Source organism: Diplotaxodon limnothrissa, linkage group LG1 (genome assembly GCF_057381915.1).
Source record: "Diplotaxodon limnothrissa isolate DT_005_m linkage group LG1, D_limnothrissa_male_GT1.1, whole genome shotgun sequence".
Lineage (NCBI taxonomy): Eukaryota > Metazoa > Chordata > Actinopteri > Cichliformes > Cichlidae > Diplotaxodon > Diplotaxodon limnothrissa.
This window is the reverse complement of record NC_140596.1, coordinates 32,316,363-32,332,827: the sequence shown is the minus strand read 5'-3', so window position 1 is coordinate 32,332,827 and position 16,465 is coordinate 32,316,363. Positions and strand designations below refer to the sequence as shown.

The window sequence follows — 16,465 nt, the reverse complement described above, 5'->3', positions numbered from 1 at the left end:
TAATATCTCGAGCAGGATGTATCAAAAGAGACCGTTTTATATAGTTTTTGCAACATTAAAAAAAATATCAACACCATTTTGTTGCAGCGTTACAGCTCTTTATATAAGCTAAATTACTGATCACCTAAGTGGTCAGAGTTGTACTTTCATTTTATTTATTTATTTGTACATTTCATATGAATATATTTTCTTTTAGCGATTGACTAATGCTTTTCCCGTTTAATGTAACGCACCGCGTATTTCGTTGGACAAATAAATAAAATCATTGCCTTGCTGGTAGTCCTCCGCGTCGCTAGCGGCGCTCAATCTCAGACCTCTACAGAGCTCAGCTTTCTACTTCCGGAAGCTTTATTATCAATGATTTTGTCACTTGAGAGAGATTAAACACTATTCTGGTGTTTGTCTTTTGTTTTTGTCAAAAATGTCCTACAATTACGTTGTAACAGCCCAGAAACCTACGGCGGTTAACGCCTGCATCACAGGTAAATCCGCGCTGTTTTTCGCCGTTGTGCAGTAAGGAAACATTTGCCACCTGCATGTTAGCTTTGCTCCCGCGCTACAACTAAAGTGCTCCAAACGGGCCTGTAGTAGCCGCTAGCTCTTGTTTTGCTATGTCAACGGTTTACTTGTCACATAGGTTCTGCTCGTTTGTATGCGTGTCTCAACACACACATCTCTTGTCACGTCTGCTTTAACATACACACGGCAGACGTTTTTTTTCTTGCTTCTTCTTTTTGATGTAACGTTAGCTGTGTCCTGCACGTCAGTTGCAGCGGATCAAAATGCGCTTCCTCTGCTCACAAACATTAGCATATCACACAGACTTAGTGCCCCACTTAAAACGAGTTAAGCTAGATTACGTTTTCGTTCATTTGACTCACAAAAACCGTGATGCATTAAAGCTCATAGAGACGCTTATGCTGCTGTCTTTTTGTATTTCAGGCTAGACCAATAGGAATTCTGTCACATTAAAGTTACAGTTTGACATGCACTCATGAAATGGCTGCGTAGGATGCATCATCTCTTCATGTTCACTCTCTTTTTATTTTTCATGGCGATAGTAGAGACCTCGAGATGATATGAGGTGACGAATTGAGATGAATGCTCACGTGTAATAGTCTAGACGTGAAATCTACTTACAAGTTACTTTTATTGTTAAGCAATCTGATAATTGATACTGCCAAGTGCAATCAGAGTGTAAAGATGTTTAAAGAACTTGCGAAATTACTACTTTTCATGGTAGGTCGTTGATTGTAGCACTGACTCTGACACAGTTACATTTGTTGGAGTAGATAATGGACTGAACCAGTTTGGCCAAGATATATTATTTTAGACCATTTTGAACACAAGTAACCGTTTGCGATTTTCCTTATTGTGATAAATTAGAACACTTAAGGAAGTTGGATAATTTCCTTGTAAGTTGTTTTTAAGCTGCTAAAGACTAAAGAAGACATTAAAAATCAGCAGTTAAGCTGATATGTAAATGTATTTGAGAAGCACCAGAATATTTATGCCCCAATTTAGTGATATTTGTGGACATTTTTAATTTCTCTGTGTGCCCACTACTCTCACATTAAAACCAGTGTATTGAACATAATGTAACCATTGTTTTTCTGCAGGTCACTTCACCTCTGCTGAAGACCTCAATTTGCTCATAGCTAAAAACACACGTTTGGAAATCTATGTGGTCACAGCAGAGGGCCTGAGGCCCGTCAAAGAAGTGGGCATGTATGGCAGAATTGCTGTTATGGAGCTCTTCAGGCCCAAGGTAAGGGGTTTTGTGTGCAGTCGGCAACACTTTGAATTATTTTTCCTGCTCGACTAGTTAGTGGTCTGGTTATTTAATATATATTTAACTGCACCATAAATGATTTGTACTGTGGTGTGTTTCTCAATCATCTACAAAGTAGGGTGCAAATTTTGCCTCTCAAAAATAGTGAAAGTCTGCACATTACAAATAGGATATGACACATGCAGGCACTGTCTTCTAATCGGGCTCACAGAGGCTGATCAGGTGTATAACATGTAACTCTGGTGCCTTTTTCCTCCTCATTCTTCAGGGTGAGAGCAAAGACCTGCTGTTCATTCTTACATCTAAGTACAACGCCTGCATCCTAGAATACAAACAGACCGGGGAGAGCATTGACATCATCACCCGAGCCCATGGCAATGTCCAGGTGAGACAACAACACTAATATTGTTATAGACATGAGCCACATTGTAAGGACATTCTATTTGTTATGGTGTGTTCATATGAAGGGCAGTATGTATTTTGTTCTTCTTGGTTGAATGCAGCAGTTCACTCTTTTTTAGCTCCACTACATTCATATTAATAAATCTTAATTTAGACTGTTTTAAATTATCCATTTGCCATTTAAATTGGTAAACACCGTTAGGTAACATTTCAGAATTCTTGTATTCTTTAATGTGGTTTATATCAGTGACATTTTGGACTTCTTAGACTATAACAGCTGGAAAAATGTAACTAGCTATGTGCTACATAATGTGATGCTTTCTCATACACTCCCAGTGCTAAACAGTTCCTAACCCAATGCTCTTTTGCAGGATCGTATTGGGCGTCCGTCAGAGACGGGTATCATCGGAATTGTAGACCCAGAATGCCGCATGATTGGCCTGCGGCTGTATGACGGCTTGTTTAAGGTGATCCCATTGGACAGGGACAACCGTGAGCTCAAAGCTTTCAACATCAGACTGGAGGAGCTCCAGGTCATCGACGTTCACTTTCTGTATGGCTGCCAGGCTCCAACTGTTTGTTTCATCTACCAGGTACATGAGCAGTACAGAATGTGGGAATGTGCCTTTAATGAAATGGGAAAAAAAGAATATGTTGAAAAATTCATATATCCGGGACATTTCTATTTAATTTATTTATTCCGGGAGAATGGTTTCAAGCTTATGGTAACTAAGCAATGCACAGTAGCAAAGTGCAATTAGTGACCAGTTTTATTCCATGTGTTGTGTTTCATAGGACCCTCAGGGACGCCATGTGAAGACCTATGAGGTTTCTCTGAGGGAGAAGGAGTTTAACAAAGGCCCCTGGAAACAGGAGAATGTGGAGGCTGAGGCTTCAATGGTGATCCCAGGTACTTCAACTATTTAACTCAACATATAGCCGTGATAATAACGAAAACTGCTGTGTGAAAACACAAGGATGTGAGCTATAAATTGCTAGTTCATAAGTGTGTAAGTTTAGTTTACAAGTCATGAATAATTTCAATTGTTGAATACATTTAACCCACAGCACTACTGATAACTGGTAATGCAGAGGATATTAGCTTCTGTGCTGTAAACATCTCCAAAATAGCAGAAACTTCCCAGAATAATCACTCTGTCTGTGTGCTTGTATTTTAGTCCCTGAGCCATTTGGTGGAGCTATAATCATAGGACAAGAGTCTATCACCTACCACAATGGAGACAAATACTTGGCCATTGCACCACCCACTATCAAGGTAATGATAACAGATAGCACACTTCTGCTTTAGATATTTTGATCGTTCAGCTGTTCAAAAGAAGCTAGGTAAACATTTAAGTTGCAATAATGTAGAATTGAGTTAGACTGTGGCTGTTAGAAGCCTAAGCACTGTAAGTCTCAGCAAATAGACTATTTCTGTACCAGGGGCAGTCAAAATAGAGTTAGTTGGTGAAGTCACTTGCAGAGCGGGTAGTAGTGCCCTATCACAAGTAAGTATCCTATATCTAATTCAGTGATGCATCAAAATAGCTGTTAGTATTGGGCTGATGGAAGCAAACTAATTAAATCGAGCTTGTCTGGGAACATGAGCCCAAATCTGAAGCTTGTGTATAAAACGGTGTGAAATCAAGAGTGTGATTGTAGAGCTGTCTTCAGAATCACACTTTGTAAGCATGATTGTTTTGTTATATTTTTTAAACCCTAAGGTGTACATGTGCTTTCTTTTGTTATGACTCTTATCGGTGCTAAGCTTCCAATACCTCAGGGTTTTAGTATTATCAAGATTTAGTTGTAGTCTTTCTACTGGCATTTAAAAGAGCTCAAGGCCCAAGAGCCCCTCAACGGTTTCTCGCTTCTATAATTAGAGGTTGTTCTTTCCTCCCTCGCTGCTCTTTAGAAGAACATTTTCATGAATTACGAAAAGAAAATTCGAAATCATTCAGATTAGGAATCTTCTAATTACACTGTTTTCATTATCTTCATTTTAAAACAAATATCTTTGCTAGACCTGTTGACTATCCTAATAATTAACTTATCTCCCCAATTTAAGGATGATTGATTATTGACTTTTCAGGGTTCATTAATGATTCAAACTTTTGATGAATTCACCCATTTGGAAACAGGAAAGCTTGTTTGTCTTAAAAGTATATAGGTAATCACTTGATCATATATCTGCTGTAGATAGTCAGGGAATTTGTGATACATTAATAAGGAAGATGTACCAGCTATCGAAATATTAACATATATTTATCTCGTTATAGGTTAGGAATTTCACAGTGGGCTCACGTGTGGGCCCTTTTTAAAAAAAAAAAAAAAAAACAAACCCCAAAAAACCCAGGAGTAATACAATAAGGCACACGTAGTCAGTAGTTGACCATGACAGTGGGCATTTTTAACATTATCTCTGTTCAATTTGACTTCATTTATATAGCGCCAAACCACAACAACAGTCTTCCCAAGGGACTTTATATTGTAAGGGGAAGACACTACAATAAAACAGAGAAAGCCCCACAAACAATCAGACAAATCCCTATGAGCAAGCACTTTGTGACCGTGGGAAGGGGAAAACTCCCCTTTTAACTGGATAAAACCTCTGGCTGAACCAGGCTTAGTCTTTAGTCGGTGGCTCCTTATCCAGCCACTTCCCTATTATTTCCTTTTTACTGTCAATAAGTAATACTTTCGTAAAATATTTGTTTTGAATGTAATAATCAGGGAGTATATTACTTAAATATACAATAACACAACTATTGTCAATCTCAAAACCTGATATGGTTGTGTTACTGTTTGTCATATCTGCTATTTTGTAGGAATTTTCTTTTTGGAGCAATAAAACATAAAATTCTTTCATGAATATTCTCTCCACTAGCTGGCATTTAATTCACATATTTAATCGATCGTCAACTATTGGCGTGACATTTGCCTTCTTCTCCCATTTGATTTTGATGTATAAGGTGGAATATTTCATGAGAAATTGTATTCATGTATAAATTGTAGATACCTGTTTCTTGTGGATAGTGCCCCAAATAATAACAGTGCTCTTATCAGATTCCCCAATAGTTTTAGCATTTCTATAAAAGTGTTGCTTCACCTGTAAGTATCTAAACAAATCATGTATGTCTAAATTGTAGTTTTCACTGAGATGTTGGAAATTTTCCAACAAAGTCCCCAAGAAAGTTTGAAGTTTGCATCATATTTTACCCAACTAATTACCTAGATATTCATCTTCGGTATAGAACTTTTACATTTATTAAATCATATTAAATTACATCACTATTAAGTCAAATTTTAGTTTTATTTCTTTTTTTGATGTGGCCATAATTTAAAGAGTTTTTTAGATTCTTTGGGATATTAGCCCCCAGGTACATCATATTATTGGTATTCCATTTTAAATAGTATTTTTATTTACATTTTTTTTTTTGATGAATAATCTGATTAAGATAGGCTTTGTACAGCGTCATGGGCCCTTTGTAGATTAAGAGTGCTGGCCAGTGACTTTGAACCACTATTGCTCATGATATCAACAAGTTGCAGTGCTCGCCTTACATTGTCTTGCGTGAAAATCCTGTTTTTGTTTTTTGTTTCCAGAATCTGTCAAATATTTTCTGGTCTTTTTGGAATTATTCAAGTAAATATTCTATAATATGTGATCTAGAAATGGGTCTGTATGACCTACTCTGTTCCCTCTTTCCCCTTCTTTGATCGCTGATATTATGGCCTGTTTCCATAATGATGGGTTGTTTCTACCATTCTTCTACAACTGAGCATTGCCACTCCGCTTGGAAGTTTGTTTGTTTTATTTCAAAATGTGTTTTTCTTTTTTTTACCAAGTTTACTGTTTTTACTGGATTTTGTAGTCTGTTAACATCTATTTGTATAATAACACAACATTTTAAAGGTATAGGATCAAAGTGAAGGAGGAAAAAAAACTACAGTGGTCCCTCACTATAACACGGTTTTGCTGTTTCACAGATTTTTTTTGTGCAATTTCGCATGCTTTTTTTTTTTCTCAGGGGGTTTTAACAGCGCATTGTGTTCTGCGTCCTGATTGGCTGTAGACCATTGTCAATCAATCTCCTCCGTGCTGTGTCTCCTGTACAGTACAGAATGAGTTCAGCTTGTCAAATTTACATAAATCTTCGATCACTAGCAGTGTGACTCTGAAGTGCTGTACTGTATGCTTAAGTTTTCTCCCCAACAAACACAACAATGTCGACGAAACGTTTTGCACCATCTAAGGCACGTGCAGTAGCACCCAAAAGGCAGAGGAAGATGAGGTAGAACTTACCGTATTTTTCGGAGCATAAGGTGCACCAGATTATAAGGCGCATTAGTAAAACAAAACAGTCAGATAAGTCCAACTTTACTCCACTCATTCTTTTTGCTTCCTCTACTTCTGTACCATTGATTCATTAATGTTGAATTCTCTGGCAGCTGCTCTATTCCCATGTTCTGGACCTGAAAACAGGGTTTGATCTTTGGTTTCATTCTATTTCTGGACTTATTTTTCTACGAAGGTTTGAACTTTGAGAGAGTTTAAACAAGAGAGATTGTGGGAAAATGTTCCCGCCTGTTTGAGAAAAGTGTATAAAGTGTGTAGTGAGGGGTTTTACAGCCTTAAAACATCTATAATAATTGTAAAAAATAAAGCTGGCTACTTCGCAGATTTCACCTATCGCAGGTTATTTTTATAACGTAACTCCTGAGATAAATAAGGGACCACTGTACTTCCAATTCTCCCTGAGAAAAGGTCCCGCTGTACAGCAGAAATCCTGGAGCTCTCTCTGGATACTTTCTTGGTGTTCCTGGCCCTGATGTGTCATCTCACCCATGATGGCATGAGCCTCATTTCTGGTATTGTCCTCTATCACTCCCCTTTTCCTGACATTTTCTTGTTTTTAATTGCATTGCTTGGCGCTTATTAGCTGCAGCGCTATCACTGGGATACACTTTACTATCATATTCATAACTAACCAACATTGTTCAAAGTATGCTGTCCCTTTAGCTTTTTTCCCCTTGATTATTTAGTTGATGTCGGATTATAATAGAAGCAAAAATGGAAAAAGAAGTAGTAACTGTATCAGTACCACCACAGACATTTTAAGAGAGACATCTAGGAGAAAAGGGTTTTTTAAAGCAATATTTTTAACAAAGGACAGGAAACATTTAAATCAGTTTTTCATGTTATAGAGGAATCAAAGTTCATGTAATTCATTCTTCAAAATAACTGCTCAAATAAGTCCGTGGGTTTGTTTCAGGATGGATTCCTTGTTGCAAAATCTGCCTCTAAAAGGACTTTGGAACCATATGAAAATAAAGTTAACACCTCAAATGAAAATGCAACACAATGGTGGCTTCAAACACAGATTCCTCTCATGTCTTATCAATAGCTCAAAACATCCTCCAGACCTACTGATCTGTCAGGGTTTTTTCCCTCTCTAATTCAAGCTCTCGTGTCTTCATTACTACAACTGCACGGTAGCATTGTCCAGCTTTTCTAGTGTTTGAATAGGAACAGGTAATAGGAAAGTTGTTAAGTGATCATTGAAGCCACATTTTTTTTTTAATTTGTTTTTTTTTTTTCACCTAATATGTTATTTGTATTCAGTTCAAACACACTCCTTTCAAAAGTATCAAGAAAACACAGAGGCTTATCCTTTGATGTATAACAGAACTGTTTTGGCAGCTAATTAATAAATTGTCACTCTGGAGCACCAAAGTGAAAAATGAATGTGGAACACCAAAGCTTCTGCCAACACGGAGGTCTGCTGAAAATGTCTCAGCTCATCTAGGGCATTACAGTAGCTGGTGAGGAAGTAGACTGGTTTCACATGTCAGAGCTAACCAGCTAATTACCTGCCATTCAGTCAAGAGGAGTCCACAAGTTTGCAAAGCTGTGAAAATAAAAGTTTTTGACAAAAGTTTTAAGTAATGCTACAGGCTGGGTGATTGTGAAAATGAGTTTTGTAAAGGTTTGATCAAGTGAGAAATTGACTCTGCATATACAGCAGTCGTTGACAATAATAATATCTCCTTTTGAAAGAAAGTAACAAACTCGGTCACACTACGGGAGTTAAATGCCAGCTTTAATCTGGAGTATTATTTGAATCTCCTAACATGTTTTGGTGCTGCTCAGTTTTGTTTAGAGTAAGAATTTTTGAAAAGCTCAATGCTGAAAGCTGAAAGCGAGCCTCAAAGTGAAGGTACTGTAAAATATTTTACAACAGCCTCAGTTGATAGTCCTTTCCTATACCTTTTCAAAGTTTAGAAAGCATATTTTAAACAGCATGATACATTATGACAGCAAACACTGATAAGACAATATAAGAGTGGCATTACATTATTGTACGAATGGCTGATAAATCAGTCTGCTTCAGATTACTCCTGGGGAATATTAGCATATCAAAAATACATCAGTGACATGATATTTCTCTACAAGCATACAAAATATGTGTTTAGAAATACTGTTGCTATTGCAAAGTTTGTCCAACAGAGAGCACTGACAACTTAGTTTTCCAGCTTCCTTCTCTGCACATGTATTGCTGTGCACCCACATGCAATTTAAAAGATCTTTTAAAGTAACATGAAAGGTTTTTGCAATGTACCTAAAATGGTGTACACATAATACTGAATTCTTTAATACTCCAAGAAGTGCTTTGGTGGTGGAGCACTGCTACTTCCCTGCACACACAAATATAAATAGTTGACTAATGGTTGATTTGCTAAAGCGTGGACCCTATTAGAATCAAGCTTTTATAGGTGTTGGCTGACCACTGTTGGTCATATTGTGTTTGATGTGTTTGTGTCTTGCTCTCGCTTACAGCAAAGCACCATTGTCTGCCACAACCGCGTGGACCCCAATGGCTCACGGTACCTGCTCGGTGACATGGAGGGACGTCTCTTTATGCTGCTGTTGGAGAAGGAGGAGCTAATGGACGGCACAGTGGTGCTCAAAGACCTGCATGTGGAGCTGCTTGGAGAGGTCTTTCATTTCTCTTTTTCTTTAGGCCGAGGTATTGCTGGCTGTCTTCCATCTGTTTATCCACCTGCCTTTCCTCGGGCATTTCTCCCATCACTTTCTCACTTCCTGGCTCAACGACCCTCTCTGTTTCTTTCTGATTTTCTTACCGCTGCTTTTTGTTCTCATCATCTCTGTGCTGTCTTTTGTTACAATTGACTTTTTAGTGGTTTATGCCCCTGAGCTAATGGATCTGTCTACACTTGCACAGAAGATAAGAACAAATTATCTCACCTCTTTGTTGCTTGCTTGCCAGGCTGTCACTTATCCCTTTAAAGTTGATTTAGGTAATGATTGTATTTCAATACTGTGCTTGAAGCTAAGGCTCATGTTCAAGGCAGACGACATTTGGTTTGTAGCACCTTTCTTTAATTACTTTCTGAGGAGTTTAGAGATGGAAAAGGCTTTCCTGCTAGTCTTCTAGTTTTACTCTAGTAGTGCTTTTGAGTTGGGAGCTGTTTGCTTTTTAGATTATTATAAAGTCTACTGCTATTAGGACAAGTCTGTTCAATAAACACGTAGGAACAGCTGTATGTTAAAATGTCAGACAGAACGCTTTATTAAGTCAATATGTCTAAAATCATGTACACAGTGATGGGTAAATTTAATAACAAACATTGTTTGTTTTTACATTACTTAGATTTACTGACATTTAATTATGAAATACAATAATTCAATTTTTAAAATCTTTTCTTTTTACACTTTACATGAATAACTTTTGTCTGCCAAAGTTATTTTAATTTTCTAGCTGAACAGTCGTGCGTTAGGTGACCTTTCTGATTCTCCTGTTAGAGGATTATACTTGGAAAAAAAGGGTTTTTTATCATCAGGTTAATTCTTTTTTTATTAATGATTTAATGTATAAAAGGTCAAAATCTTTAATTTCAGATGGAAAAAAAAAATCATATTTGTGACTTTTCTTTTCTTTTTTTTTTTTCAAACTAAGTTCTGACAATTATTGGTAGAGGATTAATCAGCAAAGTCATTTTCATATTGATTAAAATGTAACTGATTGTAAATTGCAGCCCCACTGTGCTATGATCAAGAGGCTGAAATGTTTGTGTGTCCCTTCACTGACAGACATCTATTGCTGAATGTCTGACCTACTTGGACAACGGTGTTGTGTTTGTGGGCTCTAGATTAGGCGACTCCCAGTTAGTAAAGGTAAGCAGAAAGAGTCTTGTTTTTTTTTTGTTTTTGTTTTTGTTATTGAAAATAACTTTAAACACACTGGGTTTTTTTCCTCTGGTTAAAAAAAAAAAAAAAAAAGGTAAACTAAGTTAAAAGAAGTTAAACTTTTAGTAGATGTGTGTAGAAATGTGTGATAAATCCTGCAGTGTTTTTCATACCTTGTTTTAAACAATGGAAATACTTAATGAACTGATTCAGAAATTAATTTTGAAAATTAATTTTTTTCCCTCTGTTCTTCATTATTCTGCTCTATTATTTTTATGTTTGCATTTTGGTTTACTAAATTTAAATATAATAAGCAAGTATAGTAAATAGTGAATTAATAACCTCCAAGATCATCGTAATTTGACATACCGTGTGTGATTTTCAGAGAAATTGTACAGATTACATCCTTTGTAAAGACAATTTTGTTTATTTGCAGCTCAACGTGGACAGCAATGAGCAAGGCTCATACGTGGCTGTGATGGAGACATTCACCAATCTGGGCCCTATTGTGGATATGTGTGTGGTTGACCTTGAGAGGCAAGGCCAAGGCCAGGTAAAATCCACATGCTTAATCCTTTATTTCTAGAAAAAACAGAGCTTCAGAGCAAATAAAGGCTACATCACATATTCAGTAACAAAATCAAATTAATTTTTTTGGGTGGGGGTGTTTGCTAGAGAGTTTATATGTGACATGGTGATTACTGAAAACCCTTCAAGCAGACACTGGATACACTTGCCTTATGTTGAGTCTCCCTCTGAGTTTTCCTCCTTATTATCATGTTTGTCACAGCCTTCAGGGAGTCTCGGCTTATACCACCAATGCAGCGATTTCGAGGGCCATGTTAACAGTGTTCTTCTCAGCAGAATTGAGCTTGTAATGCCTCAGAGCACAAACTTGCAAAAGCCAGAAAATCTGCGTACAGTGCACTCAGGAGATTCCTGTGAGCTTTGTATGTAATGTGGTTGTTCTTCTTATGTATGGTGCCTTTTTTCACCTAGCCGAGTCTAGATGTTGGTTAGCTGGTCTGCAGTTACACTGGATGTTAAAATGCACCTCTGCTACACAAACCTAAATTGGTTTTCTTATTCCATTGCACAAAGCCAGATTGCTGTGAATGTAATTTCCTCTAATAATATTTACACCCTTTCAAACTGACAGTGAAGACCCTGTCCCTGTCTGCATGTATCCCAACAATCCATCATCTTCAGCACTTGTGTGTGCTTAGTTCTGTTTACCTTAAGCAGATATCAAACCATTTGTATTCAGGATACAATGTGATCTAGCTTGTACTGCATGGTAATGCCAGATTTAAAATGGAGCCACAAATCCAGAAAATGTTATCTTATTTCTCAAAATATAATGCTTATGTTAAAATGCAACCATCTTTTGGCATGTTCTTCAACACATAACTGCAGGTATCTGCTACAAAAAAAAACACAAAAAACCCCCCCAATTTCTAATTTGAACATTTGTCCTCCTTTGTGTTGAATCACTGGGGCACAGGGAGATGCAGAAGGTTTTGTTGGCAGAGTTTGACACCAGGCCTCAGGGTATTTGATGTGGTTCCAAAGGCAGTGGTCCACTAGAGCACTGAGCCACTCTACTGGGTACAGACGAACGCAGCATCAGCCACTGCCTGCATTCATCCATTCTCTCTAATTCAAGGGCCAGAAATAAATCCAGTCACAATTGTTTTAATTTGCCATTAGCTGCAAATCTGGAAAACATTTGACCCTGATTAATTAATGCAAACACATTGCAACGCAGTTAAGATGTCAGAGGATTGACGCACATGGCGCAGGAGAAAATATAACACGACCTCTCTCAGATAAATCATAATAGGGGTTGTGCTCATGGATGTGCAACAGAAGAAAAGGCAGTCGGCCCCATGAGAGTGTGGCTTAGTGTGTGAGGGCATTCGAAAACATGCTCAAGGGAGCGAGGTGGGTTGCCAAGATCATCATGACTGTTTCTATTGGGAGGAAACTGTTGGGTGGCAGGTGGTAGACGCTGAGATTATGCAGGCTCTGGTATTAATCCTGTTAGTGTACCATGACTGGATGCATAAATAACATTCTGGTGCTCTCCAGTCATACTGTACAGGCAGTTATTTACCTTGAGGCTGCTGGATCTCAACAGCGTGATGTTTATAATGGCAGTCTCAGAGACGCTCTACTGTGAGCCAGTTCACAATTTCTACAAACTACATTTTAGTTGTATTGATGTCTGCTTTACTATCGAAACCGTATAAGAAGGATTTCTGCACTTTTATGACTTTTTATGACAAGTACTTAAACTAGGTCTTTTAGCATTAATGATAATAATGTGTCTGACTGAATTTTAACCAAAATACTAACATTTTGGGGGCTTGTTTGTTTGTTTTAAACTGCTTTCTCTTGGCACTGAAGCACTCATTTAGTACAAAATCTTTAAGCTATGAAATTGTTATTTTTTGTTTTTGTGTTTCTGCCCATTAATACCGTATTCACAAAGAACAAAAGTATTTAACTATTTCAGAGTCTTTTATGTCTTCATTACACTGAATTTGAACCTTTAGCTACCACAGCAGCAGATGGATATCTTTTACTGACTACTAATTGGCTCATAACATTCAGCACACCCAGTATTAGCCAATCCCAACTTAAGGCTGATATATCTGTGCATCCCTAATGTTATCACGTTTTACAGTTTGGAAACTAATGGAGAAAATTAATCGCTGATTAACTGAATAGTTATAACAACAATGCAGTGAGCAAGTTAATTGCTGGGGTCTTTGAAACATGAAGACATCGCTACAACATAGCCATATTATTTAAATGACTTCATTTGGGAGTAAAATGGTATGACTGACTGCTCATGTTTCTTGTCCCATTAGTCATGTCCTTGAGTTCAGATCTTTGCAGTTTTTGCTCACTCCCTTGTGATTAGTGACTGTAATGGACAGTTTTGTTACAGATGTGAATGATGTGTTAGAATATATAAAAAGTTATAGATTGTGTGAAAGGATTTATTCTTTACAAAAACATAATAGTTGGTTGGAAGCAGAAATAAGGTGTTGTTTAATTGACAAAAAGGGGGAGGAAAGCGACATATCTCAATCTTTGTCTTAATGTCTCTCTTTGGTGCTTTCAGCTGGTGACATGCTCAGGTGCATTTAAAGAGGGCTCTCTTCGGATAATCCGCAATGGCATTGGAATTCATGAGCATGCCAGCATTGACCTGCCAGGAATCAAAGGTTTGTGTGTTTTGTGTGTGTAAGTCTGTGTCTCATCAGCCATCTCCCTCTCGAGCCTTGACTTTATTTGGACCTTAATATTCTACTGACTTCAGAGTAGAGCCACTTCACCCCGCACATCTGTTTGCCTCTGCTGGCCAAGATGCCAGCTGTTGCTCATTCAGGTTTGGCACCTGAACAGGAACAGATGGCTCCGATGTCATAGGTCTTCCCTCTGCACTTTCTAAATAACAGGAACATTGCCAAGGTTTGGTTTGGAGGCATTTGTTTTAATTTAGAAAATCAAAGTGCTCTGCAGTGTCTGCTATGGTAAGCAGACAATTTTAGGAAGCTCGTCAGGTTTTAACGACAGCAGACACCTCTTAATCCCAGAAAATTAGGTGTCTCTCAAAGGACTCTTCTCCGGTGCTTGAATGAGACACACAGGCCAGTTAAGGTCTGCTCACACTTGTTAGTTTATAGCTCTTTATCGACCATCTATGCCCTAAAAGAGTTAGCTGCTGGCTCTTGCCCCTGGCCTCTTTTATGAGAGGCAATTATTTACTTAGGTAATCAATGGCTCCTCGAGAGTGATTTGCAACCTGTACATCCTCCAACATGTTAACATTTGACAAATGGAATAGTTTAACATTGGGCACCGTCTTGATATTGCATTTCTTTTATTTCTTTGCAAATTGGTGCTGAAAGTAACTTTTTCAGTCTAACACTCTCAAATTCCCTTCAAGGTCTGTGGCCTCTCCGCTCTGAGGCAGGCAGAGAGACAGATGACATGCTGGTGCTGTCTTTTGTGGGTCAGACACGGTGAGCGTTTGTGCAGAATGCCAGATAAGGACAGGGTCAATTTTGAAAATGCGCATCTTATCTCAAGAGTATGTTTTCCCCCCAGAGTGTTGATGCTGAGTGGTGAGGAAGTTGAGGAGACTGAGCTTCCAGGCTTTGTTGACAACCAGCAGACATTTTACTGTGGAAATGTGGCACACCAACAACTTATTCAGGTTTGTATGCACACATGCACATATCTGTTATATATAAAGTACGGGGTCTGTTCATGCTTTGGAAAGTAAGAATTCGTTTCACAAATTCTAAATTAATTATTCAGCTGTGGCCCTGTGCCATTTAATAACATATCCTTTGGCGGAGCTGAATCATGCATGATTAAAAGGGCCAGTTCTGAATGTGAAGAGTTCAAAAAGACTTCATGTATTTTATACTTAATATTTTACTTAATTTAATCTCAAGTTTCATCCTCCCTTTTGGAAATGTGGATGAATCCTGCTGGGAATTCTGCCAAATGTTACAACCTCAACCATTAATCTTTAGGTTATGAAAACTCTGCTCGTATTTCAGTGCTGGGGTTTTTTACTAACTCGTACACTTCATGTGTTTATATTGAATACATTTTGACGTTATTATCTGACTGAGTGTTGCTACGCCACTCATTGTTTTGGCCCTTCAGTTGAGTTTTCCTTACGTTTGCATTAAAGCCACCAGTGATAGAGGGGTTGTCCCGAAAGGACACTACAGCATAGTATTAGATGGCACTGGTGACATGAGACATGAGAACACTAAAGACTGTGTTAATTTTTAGTGGTAGTGTCCAAATTTGAAAGTTTGTAAAATTCACATTAAATATTGCTGTAATAGGAAATTGTCAACATAGGATTATTATTTACCTAATTACTCGGTGTGCCATGAACATGCTCATAGCACTAAACTCAGAATGAATGGCTGACTTGGTACCTATTTGCAGCTTTTAGCCTTATTTTTAGCTCATTAGTTTTGGTTCAACATCCTGCACATAGGCCATCTGCTTCGCTGCTCTAATTAATGTCACAATAAAAGCTCTAGGCAGCTGATTCCAGTAAACAAGCTCAGACAAGCCAACTATGCACTACCATACTTACACGAAACTGCAAAAAGTCTGAAAAAGGAGCTGGTAAACAATGCTGATATTTCTCTCAGAAGCAGTAAAACACCACATAAACACCTACAAGTGGCAACAAACACAGTTTCAGAGGGATGCTTATGTTGTCTATTTGCCATTGCAAACACCAGTATGATTAACCATCATATCATACATAGGTAGTTTCCAAAGGGGTGCACTACAAAGCAAGACTGGGTTAGCGAGCTTTGTCAATCTTAAAGTCAGATTTTCTGTGTTACAAAAGTGGCTCTCCTTATACGTGGATGAACCACCGCTGTAACTTGTGCCTAATTCATAATTTGGTTGGATAGCTTTGTCTCACGCTTTCGTAGATTATTTGCAGCATGTTTTAAGGTCAGTAAAGATTCTCTTCATTTTATTTGTCCAAGTTGTTGAGCTGTACATTACTAACATCACATGAAGCTCAACCGTGAAGTTACAACAGTGCAAACTTTGCATTATTCTCTCACTGGAATGTCCTTTTAGTTCATTAGGTAATTTTAAACAAAGTCTAAATGGTGTTATACTTGATGCTAATCTACTGCAATTCCAAAAGTTCCACTTGGAAGTGCAGATGCTATAACACAGAATACACAGCTCTCTAATGTGCAACCATCACATTAGTAATAAACAGCAGCACTGAGCACACTTAAAATGAGCATAAAATAATTCACTTATATACTGTTCCGTGCACTAAATCCCAACATTATTTTCTGCAGCATTAATTTGCCGTTGTATTTACAACAGTGTTGCATTTTACTGCCGTGCATGATTTATTTATTTATTTTTTCTTCTCTTTTTCTTATCAAACTGTATTTGTGCTGCAGCGTGAGGTTTTGCATTGTCTAAACGGTGCACTACCTTCACTTCTTAATGTTTATACCTGCTGCAGTCTGTAA

General features: G+C 37.8%; 1 protein-coding gene across 1 annotated transcript in view; it reads left to right on the top strand.

The window, feature by feature from the left end:
- Positions 1-332: 332 nt before the first annotated feature.
- Positions 333-16,465, top strand: part of ddb1 (damage-specific DNA binding protein 1) — a 47,339-nt gene continuing 31,206 nt past the window's right edge. Inside the window, exons 1-12 of the mRNA XM_085349903.1 lie at positions 333-482; positions 1,620-1,768; positions 2,061-2,177; positions 2,566-2,787; positions 2,990-3,104; positions 3,373-3,470; positions 9,036-9,194; positions 10,311-10,394; positions 10,843-10,959; positions 13,540-13,642; positions 14,368-14,443; positions 14,529-14,637. Coding sequence (XP_085206029.1) covers positions 422-482; positions 1,620-1,768; positions 2,061-2,177; positions 2,566-2,787; positions 2,990-3,104; positions 3,373-3,470; positions 9,036-9,194; positions 10,311-10,394; positions 10,843-10,959; positions 13,540-13,642; positions 14,368-14,443; positions 14,529-14,637 — 1,410 coding nt within the window. The 5' untranslated portion in view covers positions 333-421. The remainder of the gene's footprint in view (positions 483-1,619; positions 1,769-2,060; positions 2,178-2,565; positions 2,788-2,989; positions 3,105-3,372; positions 3,471-9,035; positions 9,195-10,310; positions 10,395-10,842; positions 10,960-13,539; positions 13,643-14,367; positions 14,444-14,528; positions 14,638-16,465) is intronic.